This window comes from Mus pahari, chromosome 21, assembly GCF_900095145.1.
Source record: "Mus pahari chromosome 21, PAHARI_EIJ_v1.1, whole genome shotgun sequence".
Classification (NCBI taxonomy): domain Eukaryota; kingdom Metazoa; phylum Chordata; class Mammalia; order Rodentia; family Muridae; genus Mus; species Mus pahari.
The window spans coordinates 44582430-44604893 of NC_034610.1; the positions used below are offsets into that span (position 1 = coordinate 44582430).

General features: G+C 43.5%; 1 protein-coding gene across 6 annotated transcripts in view; it reads left to right on the forward strand.

Annotated features, from left to right (window-relative positions):
* The window catches only part of Ahi1 (Abelson helper integration site 1), a 129036-nt gene that overhangs the window by 100616 nt on the left and 5956 nt on the right, over positions 1-22464 (forward strand). For 4 of the 6 annotated variants that reach the window (XM_021221070.2, XM_029532960.1, XM_029532963.1 and 1 more), the window contains 2 exons: positions 2787-2884; positions 17388-17446. In XM_021221070.2, coding sequence (XP_021076729.1) covers positions 2787-2884; positions 17388-17446 — 157 coding nt within the window. Of the gene's footprint in view, positions 1-2786; positions 2885-10581; positions 10709-15146; positions 15189-17387; positions 17447-22464 lie in introns of those variants that run through there. The other 2 variants (XM_029532962.1, XM_029532961.1) reach the window with 2 other exon arrangements.

Below are 22464 nucleotides of genomic sequence, written 5' to 3' on the forward strand. Positions count from 1 at the left end.
TTGGTGGCTGATGATGGGATGGATTCCCAGATGGGGTAGTCTCTGGATAGTCCATCCTTTCATCTTAGCTCTAAATTTTGTCTCTGTACCTATATCCTCTCATGGGTATTAAATTCATTAAATGAGAAGAAGAGAGCACAAACACTTCCCAATGAGGCAGATATTGCATTTGAGAGCTGACCTAGAGCTACCGAGGAGAGCCCCAGAGAGCCCGAGGCTGAGGTGGACTGCCCTGGAGGAGGGGCACCCAGTAGTGCTGCTTCTTCAGAATGAGTCCCAATTACCTGTGCTAACTGCCATGCTGGGAGAGCCCAGTTCTCTAGCTCGGAGAACTGCATGCAGCCCACGTGCGCGCAGCTTATACTGACCAAGGAGACTTCTTCACCTTAGAAGTCAGGACGTTGAGCTACATCGGCTAAGCTTTCTTATATAGACACTGATGTGCTGGTTCTGGTTGCCTTTTGTTTTTGCAAGCAATTATTTATTCCTAATCATTGATTTTCATGCTAATCTTTGAAGCCCTGTTTAAAACATATTGTGACTGAACAAATGTACTATTAATTCCTGGCTTAAGTTCCAGAATTTGAGAGTAAAAGGATATTTTTCTAAATTAAAAGGAGGAAGAAGAGTGTCTTCCTTGATTGACACGCTCAGCTCCATCTCCTTCCCTTTAATGTGCCCCGTTACTGCCCACTGGTCCTTCCCAAAGCTGTACACTGGTGTCTGTCTTGCTGCAGCTCCCTCCTCCTCAGCAAGCTCCGCCCCTTAAAAGTACCAAGGAGTGCAAAAAGTACCCACTTCCCTCTCCTACAGCACAATTTTTAGTTTTCTATTTGTCCCTGGTTTGTGTATTCTCTAAGGAACTAATAATGGCTTGTAAACTCTCCTCCATGCATTCTTTGGCTAAAGAAAATGCATGCATACTGGAGAAAGCTTTAGGCAGGGTGAAAGGAAGTTGTAGGAAAGGTAACTCCCAGATAGACTTAAGACTGCTTTAAAGTCCTCTCCCACTAGCTCCACACTTGTAACTTCCTGACCGGCATTACCATCCAAATGTCCCTCAGTTCCTAAGCCAGCTCTGGCTCAGGCCACAGCTGGGCTGCAATTGACAAGAGCTGCTGTGTGCACTCTTGCTGGAGGGTGTCTGACTGACTCGGAGTTACAACCCGTTCCCATCAATACCAGTGAAAGCATTACAGACATGCTTTTACTTGACAATATAAAAAGATCACACCTCCAGAAATAAAGCCATAAGCTTGCCTTCTTGCAAGGCCACAGACATTTGATATGCAATGAGTTAAAATCTAAGAAAACTTATTTTCCTTATCTAGTAACCCTCCCACAGTGGTGGCTGATGGCATTGTACAGAATTGGCTCCTTAAGCCGTGACCATCCTGCAGTAACCATCTCTTACTGTGTCCTACAAGACTCAACGCTGTCTGCACTCAGCCCTTGTTGTGAGAGCCTTGTGTGGGTGAGAACAAACAGGAGAAGGGCCTCCGAGTGCTGAGGAATACAGAACACAGTAGCCGAGGCTCACAGCCCACAGGTTCTCTCCTTCCCTTATCCTACTTGGTCCCGTGATTTAACAAAAGTGCAACTGCATTTTAGCACTAAAAGGAACAATGACTCTCAGCAACATATTCCATTCTAAAAACAGTGGGAAGAATTGTCCTTGATCTTTATCTAAAGCCACATATGCGAAGCAAATGTAAGAGTTTATATATGAACAGAGTTTGTTCCCAGTGTTCAACTGAACCAGCAAAATAAAGAAGACAGCAGTCTCTTGCTACACAGTGTGAGCCACTGGAAAGAAAGCTCTGTCCGTTTCTCTTAATCACAGCCAACACCCTTTTCTCTATGCTAGACAGAAACCTCAGAGTAATGCCAACCCACATGCACTAATATCTCAGAAACTTAATTGTACAATTTCAATTAAATACATCTTTGAAATGTCTCAATTCCAAATTATTCTTAAACTAGATTTTTATTTTAGCCCTTGAAGATTCCCATGTGGCTTTTTATACACATGCACTTCATGTAGAGTCAGTAGATTATTAGGTTATCATCTTAGGTTAAAGGGGTTTTAAGTTTTTTAAACCTTAGATGTAATTCTAAGTCCATGTTTATTCACTCTCTTCCCCAGTCCCCCTTCCAGGCACAGTCCCACATGTTCCTCAGAGCTTGATGCACCTTCCTCCATTCAGGACTTCAGCCCCCAGGTCACTTTCTCTGTTATCAGCTGCCTTTCATAGGCCAAAGGTCCTCAACCTGTGGGTCTCATCCCCTAAGATCATCGGAAAGCACAGATATTTAATTCATAACAGTAGCAAAGTTACGCTTATGAAGTAGTAACATAATAACTTCAGAGTTGCAGGTCACCCCATCATGAGCAATTGTATTAAAGGGTCACAGCGTTAGGGAGGTTGAGAATCTCTGCTCTAGGCAGACAAGAGTTCCTTGAGAAGAGCGATAGTGTTGCTCCCCAACATAACCTTGCCTACATTAGGTTCTTGGTAACTGCGTACTGAGAGCAACTATGGTAAGCCTCTGTGTGACAGCACAGTAAGGGATTGATGCCTTCTGCAGGTCTAAACTCCTCACAGTTAACACTCTCCAGTCATGACCAATGGGTCAGACTACAATCCGCCTTAACAGTAAGTGCCATATCACTTGCTGTTACATCAAAGAATTGAATGTCAGTGTCTTTTCATCTCCGTGTCTACCCTCTGTTGTAGTTTGTTCTTGAGTGGATTTAAGTAACTGAGTTCCTTCTTTAATTGCAGCCCTGTATCGAGACTCCCCTCCGAAGGTAAAGGAACGCTCCCCTCCTTTAACTCCCAAGGAGAAAACCAAACCAGAAAAGCCTCTGGCTTCTCAAAAGGTACGCACCACCGGCAGGAATGGGTGCTGTGTTCGTACCGTCGCTAATGGGTGCTGTGTGGGTGGGGCTTTGATTTCTTGGTCTGTATAATCTTTACTTTTCATGCTTATGATCTTCCATTGTTGACATTGGTACTTCTTTTGGTCTGGGCACCAATGAGAAATATATAAAGTTAACATTACAGCCATTTCCAGATAAGGAAACCAAGGAGGCTCAGAGAGGATAAAGTCCTAAAGCCCCAACCCACAGCCTGTGGGGGCAACAACCCACAAGTGGGGCTGTGACTGTAGGTGCTGCTGTCCACCTTACAGTTGCATCTCGATGATACCTGTTGATGCCAGAGGTCACAAGAGTCCACAGAACACAGACACTCTCTCGCTAAGGCAGTTCCTTTCACCTGATAGTAATTTCACCTGATAATAACTGAAGATGTTTTCAGCCCTTATCAGCCAGAGAAATGCCATTGCCTTTTAAAGCCTGTGCCATCAGAAACAGTGGTCAGTATCTTTCTTCTGAGAGTAGTGATTCATATGAGGATTGCTTGTTAGACCTGTTCTACTGTGTGATGTTAGCTCTTCCCGTAGGTCACGGAGCCCTTGACTGTGAGTAGTGTGTGTGTGTGTGTGTGTGTGTGTGTGTGTGTATATATATATATATATATATATATATAATATACGATATATAAGCAAGTATATAGCGTGTGTGTGTCATTGTAAGTCATAGTGAAAGGTTTTGGGCAATTGAGCTCTGGGCCAGTGTGTGTTCAGCGTGTTACCTTGAGTGCTGGATCAGCATGGAGTTCCTCAGTTCTTCCATACTGAACAGTCTTTTAGCCCCAGATGAAGCTGGTAGAACAAGACACTTGCCTGTGTGGGTTTAACAAGCTGCTGGTAAGCCACCTGTGAGCTTCAGCAGACTCTTGGAACTAGAATGGAGGTGATATGCATTATATTCCTAATGCGTTAGCAGCACATGGGAATAAAGCCTTTCATTCTGTCCTGGGAAGGCGAGGAATAGTTGCCAGGGGGAAATGCATGGCCTGGAGCCTCTAGGACTTAAAAAGTAGTGCTGCGTGAAGTTAGGACAAAACATTCCCAAAGAGGGGACTTGAATAACGTAAGGTAGATTAGGACTGTGTTTGGGGAATTGAGACTCAAAGGGGAAAAGTTAGAGGAAATGCAGACACGGGGCCACCAGCAGCCTAGGGAACTCCACGCTTAGATTTTATCCTCTGGACAAGGATCCCTGGAGGAGGCACCCTGGAAAATGATATGAAAGGATGCCCATGTTAAAAAGATAATTATAGTGCTAGCACGGGGGTAAGTAGAGGCAAAACAGAGGGATACACGGAAATGAAATACATAAGACTGAACTAGAGGGGTGGGAGGCAAGCCAGGTCTTTAATTCTGCTCGCCGCTCCAGTGAATTAGTGACATTAGAACCTAGGATAATGCTGAGGTCGCTGGGTTACAATGTAAGTAAGCAGGCGACAAGAACTACGGAATGGATGAGCTAGGAAGATCTGGGAACACAGAGGTGAGGCAGAGCGGGCAGTCAGAGCTGATTAGCTCAGTCTGGGTATTGGTTTGCTGCTGATGTCACCAGTGATCCCAGGTAGAAATACTCACAAGCTTCCAAAAGTGCAGAATTGTGTTGGAGGGAAAGTGCAGCTCCATGGAGAGGGACAGGATAGTCAGGGCACTGACTGGAACGCGCAGTCTGTGGTCAGGGCAGTGGCCTGAGTAAGGCCCGGGAACACCCAAGAGAAGGCAAAGGCAGAAGCCAGCTGACACTGATACTGAGGGAGTCAAAGACTGGAAACACCAGACAAAGGACATATCTAGGCACGTCCAACTGTTTGACATTGTGACACTACCTTGCTGTCTACAAAATTCCTGCTGAAAACTAAGCAGTCAGGTTACAAAGAGAAAACAAAATCACAGACACACAAAGCTCTATTGTTTTGTTTAAATAAGCTTACAGGCCTGTATTAGAGCTCCCTCGTAGCTGTCCTTGAACATGTGGGCTACAGGCTGAGGGTGGTGCACATCTGCCAGCCAAACAGTTGGACTCTTTGGTACTACTGATCATTTGGCAGTTGGGAGGACTCTGAAAGGGTTGCACTGGGATCAAAGTAGCAAGCAAGTGTAAGCCACTCTCAGAGTGTCACTTCAGACTGGAGGGAACAGTGACTGGAGAGAGCAGGGACTGGAGGGAAACCAGCTATCAGGTTTTTTTTCAAGTATTGAAGAGACACAGACTGATAAGCTATGGAGGCAAATTCAGGACACAATAGATTATGAAAGATGCAGAAGGGTTATTAGATTATAGAAAAACAGACTGGTTGCTGAGTCCTACCATAGGCCAGGGCTTCTCAGCTGATAGTGATCTTATCTTCCATTCAGCAATGTCTGGAGATTTTGATGTTACATCAGCTCTAAGGAAGGGGCAGGATGTTCCTGGCTCCTCAACAATAGTTAGAGCTTATCACTTATCCTTCTGCAACACAAGGGAGAACTGGCTAACAAAATATGCCAACAGCCAAGCTTAGAGCAGCATCTCTTTCAGATGGAGGGGGAAGAAACTAAAGTCTGGAAATAAAGTGTGAGAGATTTCCTGCATGGTTCACCAGTTGGGAGAAAACAAGAGGAGCTGGCAGACTTGAAAAGCCAGGTTCCCCACAAGGCCACAGGAAGATAACTATTTTGCTATTCAACATTGGACTTAGGAAATTAAGCCAATGCTTGTCTTAGTTTGGGGCTGTTATAACCAATATGCAGTAGCTCATCGTGGCTTAAATAACAAACGGGTCTGTCTCGTGGTATGGAAAGCTCAAGACCAAGGTGCTGGTTAGGTGTGGTGTCTTCTGTGGAAGGCTGGCTTTCTGGGTCGTAGCCCCATTGCAACTGCAAGGGGCAGAGGAGACAGAAGAATCTGTCTGTGCCTGTTTTGAAAAGCACAAATCCCACTTCTAAGGCTCTATCCTCATCACCTCATTACCTCCAAGAACACCATGGTGAGGCTTAGAGACTCCGCATGGGAAATCTGAAAAGATTCATCAACTCATCGCAATTCTGTACGAATTCCCTAGATAAATTAATGCAGTGAAAATCTGTTAGCATGAGGCGTAGTGAGGCTTTTGGTTTAGTATGAACTGCAATGGAAGATGACACCTTACTGGTGTCCCCAACTTGCCACCATACTGACCATTGAAACTAAGGCCACGGAACTCCCAATTCGGGGTATCCGTCTCCGACTATTCTGTGTCAGCCAGATGCTAGGTGTTATCTATACCTCCTGTGAAACTGGCCTTGTCTGTCCTCTTCCGGGTGTGCTGTGTTCCTCAGGGGCCACTTAGGAAAACTCCCCCTGCCTGTACCCCTGCTCCTTTGATGGACTCAGTGCATCATGGTCTTCTCTTAGACTGTAGTCGATGTTCCAGTTTTGATCCACGCAGCAGATGTACCTTCACATTCACCTCCCAGTAGACATTCATCACACTAGCTCTTCAGATGGTCAGCTTAGCCCAAAGTCTGTGCCAGGCTCATCTTGCTAACAGCCAAACCCTAATTCTGATATAGCCCAAGGAAACATACAGTATGCAAATTAAAATTTTAAAAATAAAATAATCAGGCTGAGGATGTCGCTTTCAGTTGTAGAACACTTGCCTAGCATGCATGGAGCCTTGGATTGGATCCCTGCAGAAGCAAAGATGACCAGCAACACTGACACATAGAGAAAGTGTTGCATGGTGTAAGGATCCATTTGGGATAGGAACTAGGATATCCCCATAGATATGGGAGTACAGATCAGACTGTAAAGTTAAGGTGATCTGTCATATATGAATCCATGTGTAGGTTATAGCCCTACAGGGGATCAGGGATATAATTCAGTGGTAGAGTACTTGCCTAGCTATATATCAATCTCCAGCTTTTTAAAAAATTAGGTATGTGTATATATATATACACATATATGTGTATATATATACATATATGTGCATACACACACACACACACACACACATATATATATATATATATATATATATATATATATATACCCTCTGAGGAATTCGTTGCATGTATATTAGACACTATGATGGTTCCTGGAGAGAGCATGTGTGAAATGAACTGTGCTGATAAACATGACGTTGCCCCAGACACTGAAAAGCCCTAGATGCTCTGAATCAGGAGGCTGATCAACCTTGAGAAATGCAGAACAGAGCTTCCAGCACACCTGGTTAGTTGTATATCTTAATTAGTTCTTTATCAAAATGCATAAGGTTTGATTTTATCAAGATTCAGTGCTATAAACACAACATAAAATGCATCTAAGACTTAATTTCATATGCGAGCCTTTCTCCTTATCATCTATAAGATAAGCCTTTGAAAGAACATGAGCAGTGACTAGGGTTTGTGGGAGGCCTGCATTCCTAGCACTGTGGCACTGGAGCCAGGAGTGAGGCTGCGGCTCTTGCTGGGCTGCTTCAGTGTGCACATGAACAAAGCAGACCCGTAACATTGGAAAGCATCCATGCAGAGGGAGGGCACTGCTGGATAGGGTGTGGCCCACAGCATCCAGCCACCCTCTGTGCTCCCCCACACAGTCACCTCCACAGCCACCATTTAGTATCACTGTGTTTTTGTTTGGTTTTACATCCCTGTTTAACATTTGTCTTGCTGTGCCTTCTTCACGTGGAGCTTGCACCAAGTATATTCTGTATATTTTAGTTTGGGGTTTGTTTCTGGTTTTGAGACGGTGGCCTCGCTGTTTTGCCCAGACTGGCCATGAGCTGCTGCTGGGTGAAGGATTATCCCAGCTCAGCCTCGGTGGCTGGGACTACAGCCATGTACCAGCCCACTCAGCTCTATTCTCTATACTTTTAAGGAAAGGGATAAAGAAACCTCAAAGGCTTTCCCCTTTTCAGTTCACTTCTGTTGAAACTATAGAATAAAAAGCATTGCCTTCCTGTGCTGGCAGCTCACCCTCCCAGGTCTTCCCAGGGCATATGGAGATAGCAGTGGCTGGCAGCAGCACTTGTGGCCAACGTGAAGATGGGCACTCTCCCCCAGGCTCATCAGGATGTAGTACAAGATGTGTTGCCAATCTGCATCCGACACAGAGAGAAGGCCGGTGCTATCAGGGAGTAAAGAAACTCGGAAGCTTTGAAAAAATGATTCTGACAACTTGCCCTTATTTTCCATTTGTCTTTTAGACATTTTTAATTTGCTACACTATAAAAGTAATATGTCCCTGTTCTTATAAAATAATACAGGATTAAAAATAAGTCTTGTACACCTGTGATCCTGTTGATTCTAAAATTTTCGTGGTCTCCTAAAGTGTTCTCTTGACTTCATTCATGCTGATTTATCTTAGTGAAATTAGAATTATACCTAATGTTGTTTTTCTCTAACTAGTAAGTCTTGGAGATGTTTTTTATTAATACAGAAAATTCTGTTTTTAGACCCTTAGAATTCCTAAAACTCCCAGAATATTCTTAGTTCACAAAACTCTGGTCTGTGTGACTGTTGATTTCTGTAAGTGCTCGGCTTCCTTTCTCTTTTAAATTTTAAAAAACAGTACTCAAAACTGAAAAGGACCATTTATCTCCTCTGAGTGGTTCAGCACTGACAGTACATATGGCTTTTGTCATAGCTGCCAAAGTTCGTGAAACTTCTGCACAGAAATACTAGACCACATCTGAAAGTATAGTGCAGGCACTGATGCTTTGGCCATTGCTTGTAAAAACTCATTAGATAAATAATAATCATTAATTTTGCTATTCCAAAATAATTCTTAAAAATGCACATTGTAGCTTATCTTCCTGTAAAAGAAATGTGAACACATTTTCAGTGTTTTCCTGGCTTGTAGTCAGTAAGAACAATCTGGATTAATTAAAATTTGCAAGTTTCTAAACCAGAGTGCAGAGTCTATATTATATAGATATTATATGTTATATGTAATAAGGTATATCTTATATTCAGTGACATATGCTGGGTTTTTTTTTTTTTGTATAGTCCAAAGTAAGAACAGAGAACCACAATGCATCAGATAATTCCATGGTAGTTACTCTATGCACACACCACGCACATACACACACCACACACACAGACACACTGCACATATACACATGTGCACATACAAACACATACACAGTTCTATCAGATAAGAGAAATTCTATCAGCTTCTCATAAAAACAATAGGTACATAAAAACCATAATGCTTTCAATTTTTATTTGTATCTCTTAGTCTTCAGAGAAGCTTATAATTGAGCTATATGACATTATTTTCAAAAATCACTATATAGCAAAAAAAAATTTGGTCTTATACCAGGGTAAATTGGAATTATTATTCTTAAACCATAAGAATAATATTTTATTTTTATGTCAAGTACCCAACAAAGATACTTTTGCAGTAGTAATTTTTGATATGGTATCCAAAAACATAGAATTCTGGAACAGTAAATTATTGAAAATAATTATAATTATTGCCTCCTTTCTCTTGCTAAAGAATAATACCATTTTGCTTTTACTTTAATAATTCTGAGAGAGAAAATGTAATGGTGTATCTCTATAGAATTTACTCCAAAGTTTCAGGAATATCTTATCTTTTATCTTGAAAGAACTAACAAAAATATAATAGAAATCATAAACCTGGGCTGAAATTTTACCTTATGATTTAGAAAATAAACTATCTAGTTCCTGAACTCCATGAGGAAGTACAATGCATCCAGGACTCTATGACTTAAGCAACTACTGTAACAAAAACATACTCATTCCATACTGCAAGAGTATCTGCTAGTCTGTAAACAGCACTTCCATAGAGCAAGTACACGGAGCCCCAATGGTGGGACAGTAGAAGCAGCCGGAGTAGACCAGTGCCCCCAGGCCCCATCCCCCACATGGACACAGAGGAGCCCCCAGCCCGCAGAGAGGTAGGCGGATCTACAGAGGAAGTCTTCATTCACTCTCTCAGGTAATAGGCTGGCTTGCCGCTGCTTCTCCTCTGCACCTGTGCCCCCACCAGGAGTCAGCCCTCCTTTCTCTCTGACCAATCCAGGATCCTCTGGCCTCTACAGGATGAGGCCAGGCATGCTGCAGCCTGTGTTCACACTATGCAACCAAGGGTAGGGTTGATCAAGACAGTTGACAGGAGCTCTGGGATAAAGTGTCTATAAGACAGTTCCTCTGTTGTTTGACCCCAAAAGGAGGCTTAGAAAATACTCCCTCGTGTGTTTCTTAATTCCATTAATTACATTTATACTTGTGTTCCCGTTCAGCAACTCCTAATTTGAGCCTGAACTTGGCATTTATCCCATTTGGTTTCATTGTGTTGAACTTCCATTGGAAGCTCAATTTATAGGATAATATAGATTCCCAGTGAAAATTCTTTTTTATTAAGGTGGGGCACACAAGTATGTTTAGGGTACTTACCCAATGACTATCCACTCTTTCTCTGCTGTTGTCTGTGGCGCTCAGGGCCCGGGACTTTGACAAGGCAGAATAGCGCAGTGTACGCCTCACAGTGATGTCTTCAGGGGTGATTTATACATCAGAAACAATTCTCTGAAACCCTGTCAGAGATCTAAAGTGGAAAGATAGGATTTCAAGAGCTCCCACCAGTCCGTCTGTCAGAAATGTCCTTAGAGAGTGGCAGGAATGGTTATAATTAGCCACGCTGTCTTACTTCACAAGCAGCACGGCCCTTCCTTGGAAGCTCTCTGGCACCTGACGACTGTGTGCTCATCGACAGCCTTTCTACTTAAGAGTCTCATCCACAACTCTGTAGGCATTTCCAGACAATAATGCATCTCCTAGGGATACGGTATGTATTGTCGGGGATCGGCTGCTGGTTGGTGTTGGTGGTGGTGTTGTTTAAACTTTATAAAGGGGGTACTTTAGTATCTGGCCTAGACCCAGCCAACCCTCTGCCCCGTAAGCCGGTAGACCTGCTTTATAAAATGTCTCTTAACCCTGTCGACTGCTGCTTGCTTACTGTGCTTGAGGAATTGATGTTAATTTTAGCACAAACCATAGAAAATTAACTACCCGTTTATGTCCTGGTTATTACGTAGCAGTTACAGTGATGCAGTCGATGGTAGTGCTGGTTTTAACGGTTTTGAGTAGTTTTGTTTTTTATGAAATGTAAAGGGGACTGAACCTTTTCTTATTTAAGGGTCTTTTTTATTCAAATTAATCATGAAATAAAATGTCTTTCTGGACATTTAAGAACAAGACACTGCCTTAAACTTGGCACTGAATGAGCCTTCTCTGTTGGCCGTGTTGTTTCCCTGTTGTGGTATGTGTGTCTAAGCAGCCACCACCTACATGCTTTGTATCTTAATGCAGAGAATTTCCTTATAGTCTGTGTGGCCTGTTTTGGGAAGAATTGTTCCCTCGTGATGGGAGATTAATAAATAGCTCATGCTCAAAAGAGGAAGAAGAAGACGAAGTCACTCTTCTGTTTTCAGGAATTGAAAAGGGGAGGGAGTGAGCGGGGGCAAGATGGCTCTGCTGATAAAGGCAGTTTCTGCCAAGCCTGACTACCTGAGTTCAGTCTCTGGGTCCACAGAGGAGCTGATTCCTGCAGCTTGTTCTCTGATCTCCACACTCACGCTCTGTAATACACATCCTCACAGCTGCATGCACACTTGCACACACAAGTAATTGTACACATTTTTTTTTAAATGTGTGTGGGGGGTTACTTTGGTATTTCTACCGTCTGGCTTGCCTACAATCCATTTCTGTGCTTCCCAAGCCAAGTCACTTAGTCCCCAGGCAGTCAGGTCACACAAGCACCACTACTGAGCATAAATCGCACTTGGAGTGTGCGGGCTGTCTCACTGGTTTCCAGCCTTGGAGTAAAGCAGTTGTCCATTTTAGACACTTGTGTTCTCTGTTTATTCATGGGTATGCAGTGTCAGGCTCTGGTCACCTGCCTCAGGGGGCACAGGGTCTTGTCATCATCTTGTTGTTGGCTCCCCCTGACTCACTACCACATTCCCTAACACATCCTCAAAGAAATCAACACCACTTTCTCAAGCTGCCACTCCGGGCCTCCAGGTTGACTCTGGCTCCTGCTTTCTGCAAGCAAACATGCATCCCTCAAGTTTTCATTCCAGTTCTCTCTGTAGTTCTGTAAGTTCACCCTTTCTGCGGTTATTTGGAGAGCTCAGCATTTCCTTGTGTAGAAAACTCTTTGATTACTTTCTGCTTTTATTCTCCTGGTCCTGGGGTATCTCACTCTGACACCTGCTTTGACATCTTCTCACTAGTTTAACACTTTTAAGAATGTCTGTTGTTTTCTCATACAGTGCAGGAGAGTGGAGTCTGAATGGTGATGACCAATAAATCAGAAATAGTCACTGCATTATAGCCTAAAGAATAGAAGTGGCATTAGTCATAAAGTCACAAAATTAAACAAAAGCAGTAAAAGATAGTGACAGGAAATTGTAGGGTATTTGTGAAAACCAGAAGCTATCACTGGGGAATGCCTTTGAGACAGGAGAACCAGCCTGTGGAGGCCTAAGATGGCCCAGCACAGCATCATGGGAACCTAAGATGGCCCAGCACAGCATCATGGGAAGAGGGAGAGAGAAAGGAGGAAGACAAATAATAAGCAGAGTCTCAGAAACCTTCACACAAGTGCAGTAGGAGCCTTCCAAGTGGGTAAGGCAGAGGTGACATGGCTGGAGGGGTGGCTCAGTGTGAGAGCATTTGCTCAGCCCTAGGTCTGATCCCCAGCTACTACACCAGGAAAATGTAAGAAAAGATAAAAGCAATCTCGTTCTAAGGTAGAGGTGAGAGGTACCTGAGTAGTAGACCCTGTACCTAGCCTTTGGCCATAGGTGCGTACCTCTGACCTCCAGGTGAATTAGATTCTGTTGTCAAAATTCCTGAAAGTATTTTAAAGGATGAAGAATTTATCCTGGCTCACAGTTCCTGGTTTTTAGCCAGTGATCTGCAGGTTCCAGTGTTTTGAGGCCTGTGGTACAGTAGAGCATTCTTACAGAGAAGGCATGATGGATCAGAGCTGCTCACCGCCTAGCAGGAAGCAAAGAAGGAATGGGGAAGGGACTAGAAATAGGCTACACTCTTCCAGGGAGTAACCCAGGTGGCTGCCCTCTACCAAGGCTCTGCCATACTGATCACAGAATGCCATTAAATTTTGCATCATCACCATATTAATCCTCCAATGGGACGCATTTTGTACCCTAACTGTATCAAATACCACCGCCAAAAGCTCACTCTAGAATCTCTGGTGAGACTGGAAAGGGTTACAGAGTACTTAGGTCTATAAACCCACTACTGTTTCCCTCTATACCAGAGAAACTCGGACATGGAAATTGGTAAAGGAAAGTTAATTTATTTACAGTTTAGCCAAAATAGAGAGGAGAGGGATATCTAGATGCCAATGACCATCTTACAGTATGTAGCAAGCCAGGAAACAAAGGCCAGATGTGTGTAAATAACTGTGAGACAAGAGATCCCAGGTCACCTCCCTTGCCTCTGTTGAGGTTCACAACTTCTTGTTCAAGTCTGTAGATGGAAGAATCTTAAAGATTCCCCTGAGTTACTTGTTTAAGAGAAAATAATAGGAAAGAAGGTGTGAGATCCTATCCATCGCTGGCCCGGTAGAGTTCCTTGTCCTTGGGACCCTTTGTATGGAGGTTGGCTTCAGATTTGGCTCCTGTGGGCTTTGTAGACATTCTGATTTTGCAAGTAAAAGGGTGATGGTTGGACAGCCAGTGGGGAGTGGGCAGGTCTCGTTCAGTTAGAGTATGTCCCCCATCAGCCCTTTGCATAAATGCTTCATATACATGGCAGAAGAACCATTAAAGCCATGTCAGACATGATTGGGAAATCTCTCCTAATCCCAAACAACTTCAGTTAACTTTTTGGGTTTTTTGTTTGTTTGTTTGTTTGTTTGTTTGTTTATGAAACTGAAACAGCAACTTTTAAAAGTCAATATTTTAATACAACATCCCCAAGATAGAGTAATTTGTCACATGTTAACGACTAACACAAAGGACCTGCTCTTTTCCTCTTTTGTTCCATAATGAAAATGTTTTGGTTCTGTTAAGTGCAAAAAAAAAGTGTGTATATAATAAAAACACAATTCGTAACACAGTCACCTCACACCTGAGCTGTGTTCAGACATTCCTGGCACTGTGCAGCAGAAACAGTGAACAGTGTAATGGTGCAGAATGTGTGTGCTGTGGGTTTTAGCACCAGGGCTGCTGAGTAGAGGGTGCACGATACTGCACACGTGAGTTTTTATGACGCAGAAGGACTCAGGACACAGCACACGTGTATGCTAGCCTCAGACTCAGCTCCCATTTGACTTTTATTAATTTCTAGCCATTCCATAACAGAACCTTTTTTTGTTCCCTTTTTTCAATCTTATGTATATATCTTAGTTACAGGGCTGTGACCCACAGTTTAAAACCGTGGGATCTACATCATTGGCAAGGATGTGCCAGGCCATGCAAACCTAGTTTTTACTCAGAATGATTCTACTTATGCATGTTGGCACTTCAGACTTCAAACAAAATGATAGTGAAAATTATTTGACTGTAAAGTCAGTTTTAGCAAACTTGGCGTAGCCCTGCAGCTGCTCCTGTGCCCTTGGTGACTCTGGGCCTCCATTTCCTCGTCTGTAGACATCAACGTGGTGCTGTGCTGTGGGACCTTATGTGTTCATGCTGAGCCCAGTCCTAGTTAATAAAGGCCAAGAGAGCTGGGCCACACACATTAATAACAGAGCCACCCACCCCTCATTGGCCACCTTCCTCTCTTGTATCTAAGTTCTAAAAGAAAAAAAATCACACAACGTAGAAATGAGCCATTTGAGATAATAAATGTGTCAGTGGGTGCATAATAGCATGTAAAATAAAGCTATACTCTCTCACAAATCTGCCTTACCTGGTGCTGGTGTGCTAGTTACACTGTATACTACTGTATACTGACTGCATATGACTTTATGTCCGTTCTCACGTTTTCACAAGTGTCTATTCGGGTGAGTTGTTTGCATGCCCGTTTCTCTTTTGCAAAGCTGTTTTAAGTCATTTTCTTCCTGATAAATCTCCACATACTCACTCTATTTATCATTCATTTCCTGTGTAAGCCTCATTGCACCCTAACCTGCCCATCATCCCAGAGGCTGTGAGGGTTTGGGAAGCAGGCATCTGTAGGCTCACCCTGTCCTTCCTCATCCTCGCTTTGCTCATCTTCCTCTCTCCATCCCTCCTCTCCAAATCAAGGGTGGCCATGAAGAGGAAACGAAGTCACAAGCCAACTGAGAGGTGTGTGTGGAAAGGAGGGAAGGAAGGGCCGGCTGCCATGCTCCTTGGCCTCGCCGATGGTGGGGGGCACTTGTGGGCTGATTGCCTTCCAGCCGTGGGGGCTTTTGTTTAAGATAAAATAAAACAGCTGACAGAGACAACTCCTTCTTCCCCTCCTACTGCCTCCATGAGCACTTCCCATATGGCTGCTGCTGCTGAGACCGAGGAATGAGTGAGTAAAGGTTTTAGAGTGAAGTGTGAGTCCTAAGTAAGTACGAGTTCTTACGAATCAGTGTAAAGACAATGACAGATCTACTAACCAAAGGTTTAGAGCATTTGAACATAGCCCAAGCCACTTTGCATCATGGGAAAAGAATGAGGTACCCCAGTGGTGGTTATAAAAGAATGAGGTACACCAGTGGTGGTTACGTGAGAACACAACGGGAAACATGGCATGGACAATATTTAATCTGTTTTCTATCTTTTATTAAATTTGTTTTTGACTTGCTGCACACACTGCATTCTGATTACTATCTCCCTCCCTCTATTGAATGTCTACAGACAGAAATCTGAGGGTAGCCTACCATCCAGTCTGCTGTAAGCAGGGTACCACTGGCTTAACAGGGAGACAGCTTGTTTCTCTGGTCAGCTGCAGAAGAGATGCAGATGATGGGAAGCAGATTAGAGCAGCATGTCTGCAGTGGTTTTACCGTGCTTTATAAGCATACTTTTTTTTTTTTTTTTTTTTTTTTTTTTTTTTTTTGGTAAAATGCTGGCCTTTCTTGGACAAAGAGGTAGAAATGATACTTAAACCTTGTAAAGAATTGTTAAAATTCAAACCTCCCATTTAATTCAATCCATGTGTTTGGTAGCTGGGGAAGTTCTGTGAGGATTAATGCTGAGCTTGACTTTGATCCTTTTTGTTGTTTGTTGTGCTATGGGGTGAGGACAGATTAGGAATTTAACCATTTGAACTAGTCTTCGAATTGAAATTGACAATGAGTGTGTATTTTTTCTCAGTATGTTTTAACTGAGTCTTATCAACTATAGTGGCAAAGGCACACCAATTCTTGTATTGCTGGGGTCACTTGCTACAGTGCCCACCTTTTACCCCTGCCTTGTCTGTTTGTAATTCTCACCTCAAATGTTTGCTTTAAAGCCACTTGATAGTAAACACATGACCATAGTCGAGAAGAGCAGTCGTCTTAAAACTCCGTATAATAAGTACTGCTTGTCGGAAGGTACTTGCTGACAAAGCTTAAAGCTTGCTGAGGCTCAGTCTCCAGAAATGTGATTACGAAGGAGGAGTGTGGAGACAAAGTGAGCGTCAGTGGAGAGAAGATGGGAACGCAGTGGTTTTCCAGCAAGGTTGAAAGAAAAGCTGTGCCCTTTTCTTTCATCTAGTTTTTTGTTTTGTCTTCTGAATGACTTTAATTTAAATAACTGTGTAGATGTCTTTCACCTGGATATTATTCAGTAATTGTCTTATTTTGAGTGTCTAATGAGTCTTTTCTATAACATCTAATTTTTTTCGATTTAGTCTGTTTCATGGCAGTACTGGGTAGATTTATAAAGTACTGTGTCACAGTAAACCCCACTTCCTCATTGAACTCTGGGTTGGAGCTAATGCTCCAAATTCTAGAGGAAGTGTCTAGCACTTGGAATACAAGTTGGTACCTCCTCCACAAGTACGCATTCAATCCTTTTCTCAGGGGTGCCACTAATAAAGCAAGATTTACTGAGCAAATCTGTAAAAGATTCACAGTGTTCAGCCTCAGAATCTTGCATTCAGTTCAGTTGAGCCTCACTTAAAAAACCATGGATGGGCTGACGAGACCATAGAGGGAAGCAATTCGGGAAGACCTGCGGAGCTTAAGTAACAGACTACAGCACTGAGTTAACCTCGGCTCACAGGACCTCTCCCTTTGTTTCTTTGTGGGGTTGATGTTGTTGTTGTTAATGGTTTTGTTTCTTTGGGAGGGTTTTTGTGTGTGTGTGTGCCAGACTCTGAGAGCTGACCTAAAGGGTGTTCACCCTGAGGTCCGCCAGCTCCTGGTTTCCCTAGGACTGAGTGTGTTAGTGGGATAGACTTGCAACCTCAAGACAGGTAGAACCATGGGTGTCTGTCTTCATTCCGAGCTGTCGGGGCTGTGTGGGTGCTGACCCTGTAGTTCTCTTTCCTGTTTGACTTACTGTTTGGTTTTCTCTCCTCCTTCACAGCAGTCGCTCAGTAAGGGCAGATCCTTGGATTCCAGACCGGGCCCACAGGCTGTGGGGCAGTAAGTAGCTTCTCCTTTTGGATACTTTGCAATAATAAATAGCAGTGTTTTGTTTTGCTGTTTTTTAAGGATGATCTGTATCCCTTTTTCATAACACGATGACCAAACCACAAGTTAAATTTCATACTACTGATTTTGAGGAATGTGTTAGAAGCCAGAGAAATAATGTTATATAAAGTATCAACACAGAACATCAACACTAAACATCAGAAGACTTCCTGTTATCTTTCATTGACTTCGTTTGAGTCGTGCTCTGAAATAACACAGACTGAGTCCAAGTGCTCGGTGAGGCAACACTAAATGAGGAGACATCTCCTCTGAGGCTTTCCAGGGAAACAGCCAGTTCTCCAGATGTTCCCGTCAGAGTGTATGAGCTCTGTGTCACCAGCAAAGCATAAATGCAGTATCCACGAACAGCCCCGGTGTGTGCTAGCTCCTCCTGTGTCCTACAAGTGTGCACACAGACCCTCCCTGTTTGACTTCCTTCTGGTGTGTTGTTCAAGTTAAGATAAAGTACATCCTCCCAAGGTTTGAAGATTCACCCCTTCTACTTCAAAAGTTCTTATTCAGATGATGAGGATTTCCAGATCAAACCATGCAGTACGCTGCAAGACAGTATTTTACTCCACAGATGAGAGGTGTGTGATTTTTAAGTAGACTTTAAAAGTCATGGACTCAAAATCTGGAGATAGGTTATAATTCTTCCCATCCCCGCTCTGGTTAGCCGGGTGCTGATGCTGTCGGGCCACACTGTCACTGCCTAAATGAAACCTCAGTCTCCAGGCCCTCGTCACTGGGCTTGCCTGTCCTTGTTCAACTATAGTCATTGCCGCAGTCTCCCATGAGAAGATGTCGTTACTGGGATGGGAGGGTCTCTTAGTGATTGCCAAGTGAAGCAGGAGAAGTCAGGGCTCCTCCTTTCTGTCCTTGGTCTCATGAATCAAATAATTTAAGAATGGATTTGAACAGATGTCAAAGACAATGTCATTAGGTTTTGAAAGGAAACCTTTTGTGTGTGTGTGTGTGTGTGTGTGTGTGTGTGTGTGTGTGTGTATGTGTATGTGTGTGTGTGTGAGGGGTTTCCACTGAGCCTTCAGAGCTGAACATCCAGAGCATTTACATGGAAACAGGAACGAGGCAGGCAATTCAGTCAGGGGTGGGGGGAAAGCCACTCAGATATCAAGGTCGATTGGGAAGAGACTAGTGGTAGGATTGGAGACTTGTGGTAGGCGGGGGTGGGGGTAGTCTAGTCACTAGTCACTCTAGGATTGGAGAGTTTGGAGCCGTTGAGGATTGGAAGGTAGGACCAGGAGGCACAGCTTGCTGTGTGTGCCTTGTGGTTTACATGAGGCAGAATAAGCATTCATCTACATCAAGACCTTAGCTCTGTTCTGACCCCACTGCTCTAACTCTTTCCAGGGGAGAGTCAGCCTAAGGGAGAAAATGCTGGTGGTTTTCTGCAGGAGGGGCTGTTCTAGGCACTGACGTGCACTGAGAACAATGCCTGGTGTATGCCTTTCGAGTGTGCCGAGTATGTCAAGCACAGACGCAGTGCAGATCATTTTCTACATACCGATCTGTCAGGCACCAGCGTCTCCTCATGCTCTAGGCCCTAGGAATGCAGCAGTAAACAGAAAACTCATGAAAACCCTGTCTCAGAGAACTGTCATTATAATTTCTCGTGTGTAAAACATCTGTGTCCGAGTGTGCTACACGGTGGAGAAGAATCAAGTATGGACGGAAGCTAGAGACAGCTATAATTGTTGCAGATTTTTGGTGTTGTTTCATGCTGTTAGTGTTTTTATTTGCAACTGTCATGTTCTATGGTCTAGGCTGGCCATGAACTCATAGGTAATCCTGCTTCTTACCCACCTAACAGCTGGCATTATAGACATGAGCCACTCACTACAGTGGGTCTCTCGTGGCTTAAGTTGAACTGTCAGAGATGATCTTGCAGAGAAGGGTAGAAGGCAAAAGGGAATAAACTGAGTGGTGAGAGAGAGGCAAATGCAAAGGCCTCAAGGCAGGGGTGTGTGAAAGGGCATACCTGCTCTCCTATGCAGCCATGAGGAAACTGCTGGGGTGTATGGAGCAGACAAAGCTGTTGAGAGAGAATGAAGAGACCAGGGTAAGTCGTAAGTGTTATAGTCTTAGAGTAAGGGGAAAGGGTGTCATCAAATAGAGGGAGTAACTCAAGTGTTAACAGCATCGGTCTAACATCTGACAGAAGAACGCACATTAGTAGGTAATGATGAAACCAGAGAGACTTGTTAAGATAATATTAAAATTATTCAAAATAGATTTGGCTATTCCTAAAGAAGGTATGATAGCAATGAGGTGAGTGAGAAAGGCTCAGAATTGGGGCTGGAGCTACCTCAGTGAATAAGTACTTATCTCAGAAGCATGAGCTTGGGCCCCAAACCCAAGGGAAAAAATGCTTGACATGGTAGCATGTGACTGTAATCCCAACCTTAGAGAGATGGAGAGAGAAAATTCTTGGGGCTTTCTGGCCAGCGGTCTAGCCTAAGTGGTGAGCACCAAGTCAATGAAAGACCGTCATCTCAAAGAAGATGTTCCTGATTATGGCACCTGTCCTATCAGGGCGACTGTGGCTGTGATGACACCAGGACCCAAGAGACTAGGGAGGAAAGGGTCTATTTGGCTTACACTTCCACATCACTGGTCACCACAGGAGGGAGTCAGAAAAGGAGTTCAAACAGGGCAGGAACCTGGAGGCAGAAGCTCCTGCAGAGGCCATGGAGGGGCGCTGCTTACTGCCTTGCTCCCCATGGCTTGCTCAACCTGATTCTGTATAGAATTCAGGACCACCAACCCAGGTGTAGCACCAACCACAATGAACTGGGTCCTCCCCCATCAATCACGAATAGAAAATGCCATGCTGGCTCGCCTATAGCTCTATCTTATGGAAGCATTTTCTTAATTGAGGTTCTCTCCTGCCAGATGACTTTAGCTTGTGTCTAGTTGATATGAAACAGACAGCCTACCACCCAAGGTTGTCCTCTGGGTTTCATGTGCACCTATAAGTGCATACACACCAACACACGCTAACACACAGATACACACGTATACATACATACACACCAGCACACACTAACACACAGACACACACGTATACATACATACACACCAACACACACACACACACATACATACACACCAACACACACTAACACACAGACACACACGTATNCATACATACACACCAACACACACTAACACAAACATACACACGTATACATACATACACACCAACACACATACATACACACCAACACAACACACACTAACACACAGACACACACGTATACATACATACACACCAACACACTAACACACAGACACGCATGTATATATATATACACACCAACACACACTAACACACAGACACACACGTATACATACATATATTTTTATAGGTCTGGTTTTGTGTATACATGTGTATTTGTAACATGTCTAGTGAAATAAACTTAATATACAATAAATAACTTCTTACACATTTCAGATTTTAAGAAAGGTAGATTTCATGAGCCATTACCATATTTAAAGACTTTCTTCTTTTTAAAAAGATCTTCCTTCTATTTCTTCCTTTCTGTAACTACCATCCCTTGACAGCCAATGACCTCTCTCCTTCTAGAGTTTCAAGTTCCACAACTTGTCTGTTTATTACCTGTTAATAGCTCTTTGAATTGTCTAGTTTGGAGCCACTGCAAATATCAGTATGTGTGTACAAGTCACAGTATAGGCATTTGTCTTCACTTCTCGTGGGTATCTGTATGATCTCACATTTATCTGCTTACCTGTATGCAAGATAGTTGTGTTTCCTCACCAACACTTGATATAGTCAGACTGTAATTTCAGTCATTAGCATTCAAGATGTATCTCACGGCTTGGGATTTGTATATCCTTACCCCTAGTGTGTGTGTGTGTGTGTGTGTGTGTGTGAGAGAGAGAGAGAGAGAGAGAGAGAGAGAGAGAGAGAGAGAGAGAGAGAGAGAGTCCATATATATTTTTATTATTTCTGTGGTGAAATAAATATCTGTTTAAATGTTTTACCTATTACCTTTCTCCATATATCCCTTTACTGTGGGAGGGGCAAGGCTGTGTGCCGTGGTATATGTGGAGCTCAGAGGATAATCTCCATATATTCCTTTACTGTGGGAGGGCAAGCTGTGTGCCGTGGTATACATGTGGAGCTCAGAGGATAATTTGAAGGAGCCAATTCTCACCTTCTACCATGTGGCTCTGGGGAGTCAGATGCAGGCTGGCACCTGCTGAGCTAGCTCTACAAACCTGTCATGACTAAGCTTCACGGGTACATCATGTCTTCCAAATACGGCCTCTCTTCCCGACTTTCACGTGGCTGCTTTCTCACTATGGCTTCATATGCCCTCTGCGTGCACACATATGGAGAGTGTGTATGCATGTGCTCCCAGGCAAGCAGATTCTCAGGTCTTTTCCTTCTAGACTACTGGCATGGTTCTATCTGGCTAGAACTATAGGGACGTATTCACCCTCCTTAAACATCTCTGTTCAGATGCTCCTGTGGGAGCGAGAGCTTGACCCCGAGTGTGCATATGCATTGTGTGCATGCTTTTACCCTTCCTGCATCCTCTACAGCTCTGTTCAGGGTGGTCTCAGCTTCCACACATACTCTAGGGAAAAGACGAGTCCTTAGTTCCTGGGGTTCTCTCTTTTCATGTTTCTGTAGTCGTTTTCCTAACATATAACATTGTGCTACACCAAACACAGTGTATGTCCTGCCGTTTCCATTGCACTTTCTGTTGCCTTCTGCAGTTGCTGTGTGAAGGCTCACTTAGGAACCTCTTCCTTTTTCTGTCGTTAGGAAAAATTCTGTAACAATATGGTTGCCATCTGGAATGATAAAACTTTCAGGCATTCCGTATATATACATCTAAATGTTTTTCAGAAACAGGCAGAACTTGTTTAGTTCCTGTCCCTTCACTGTGGCCAGGACGGAGCAGCTGTCTCCCATGCCT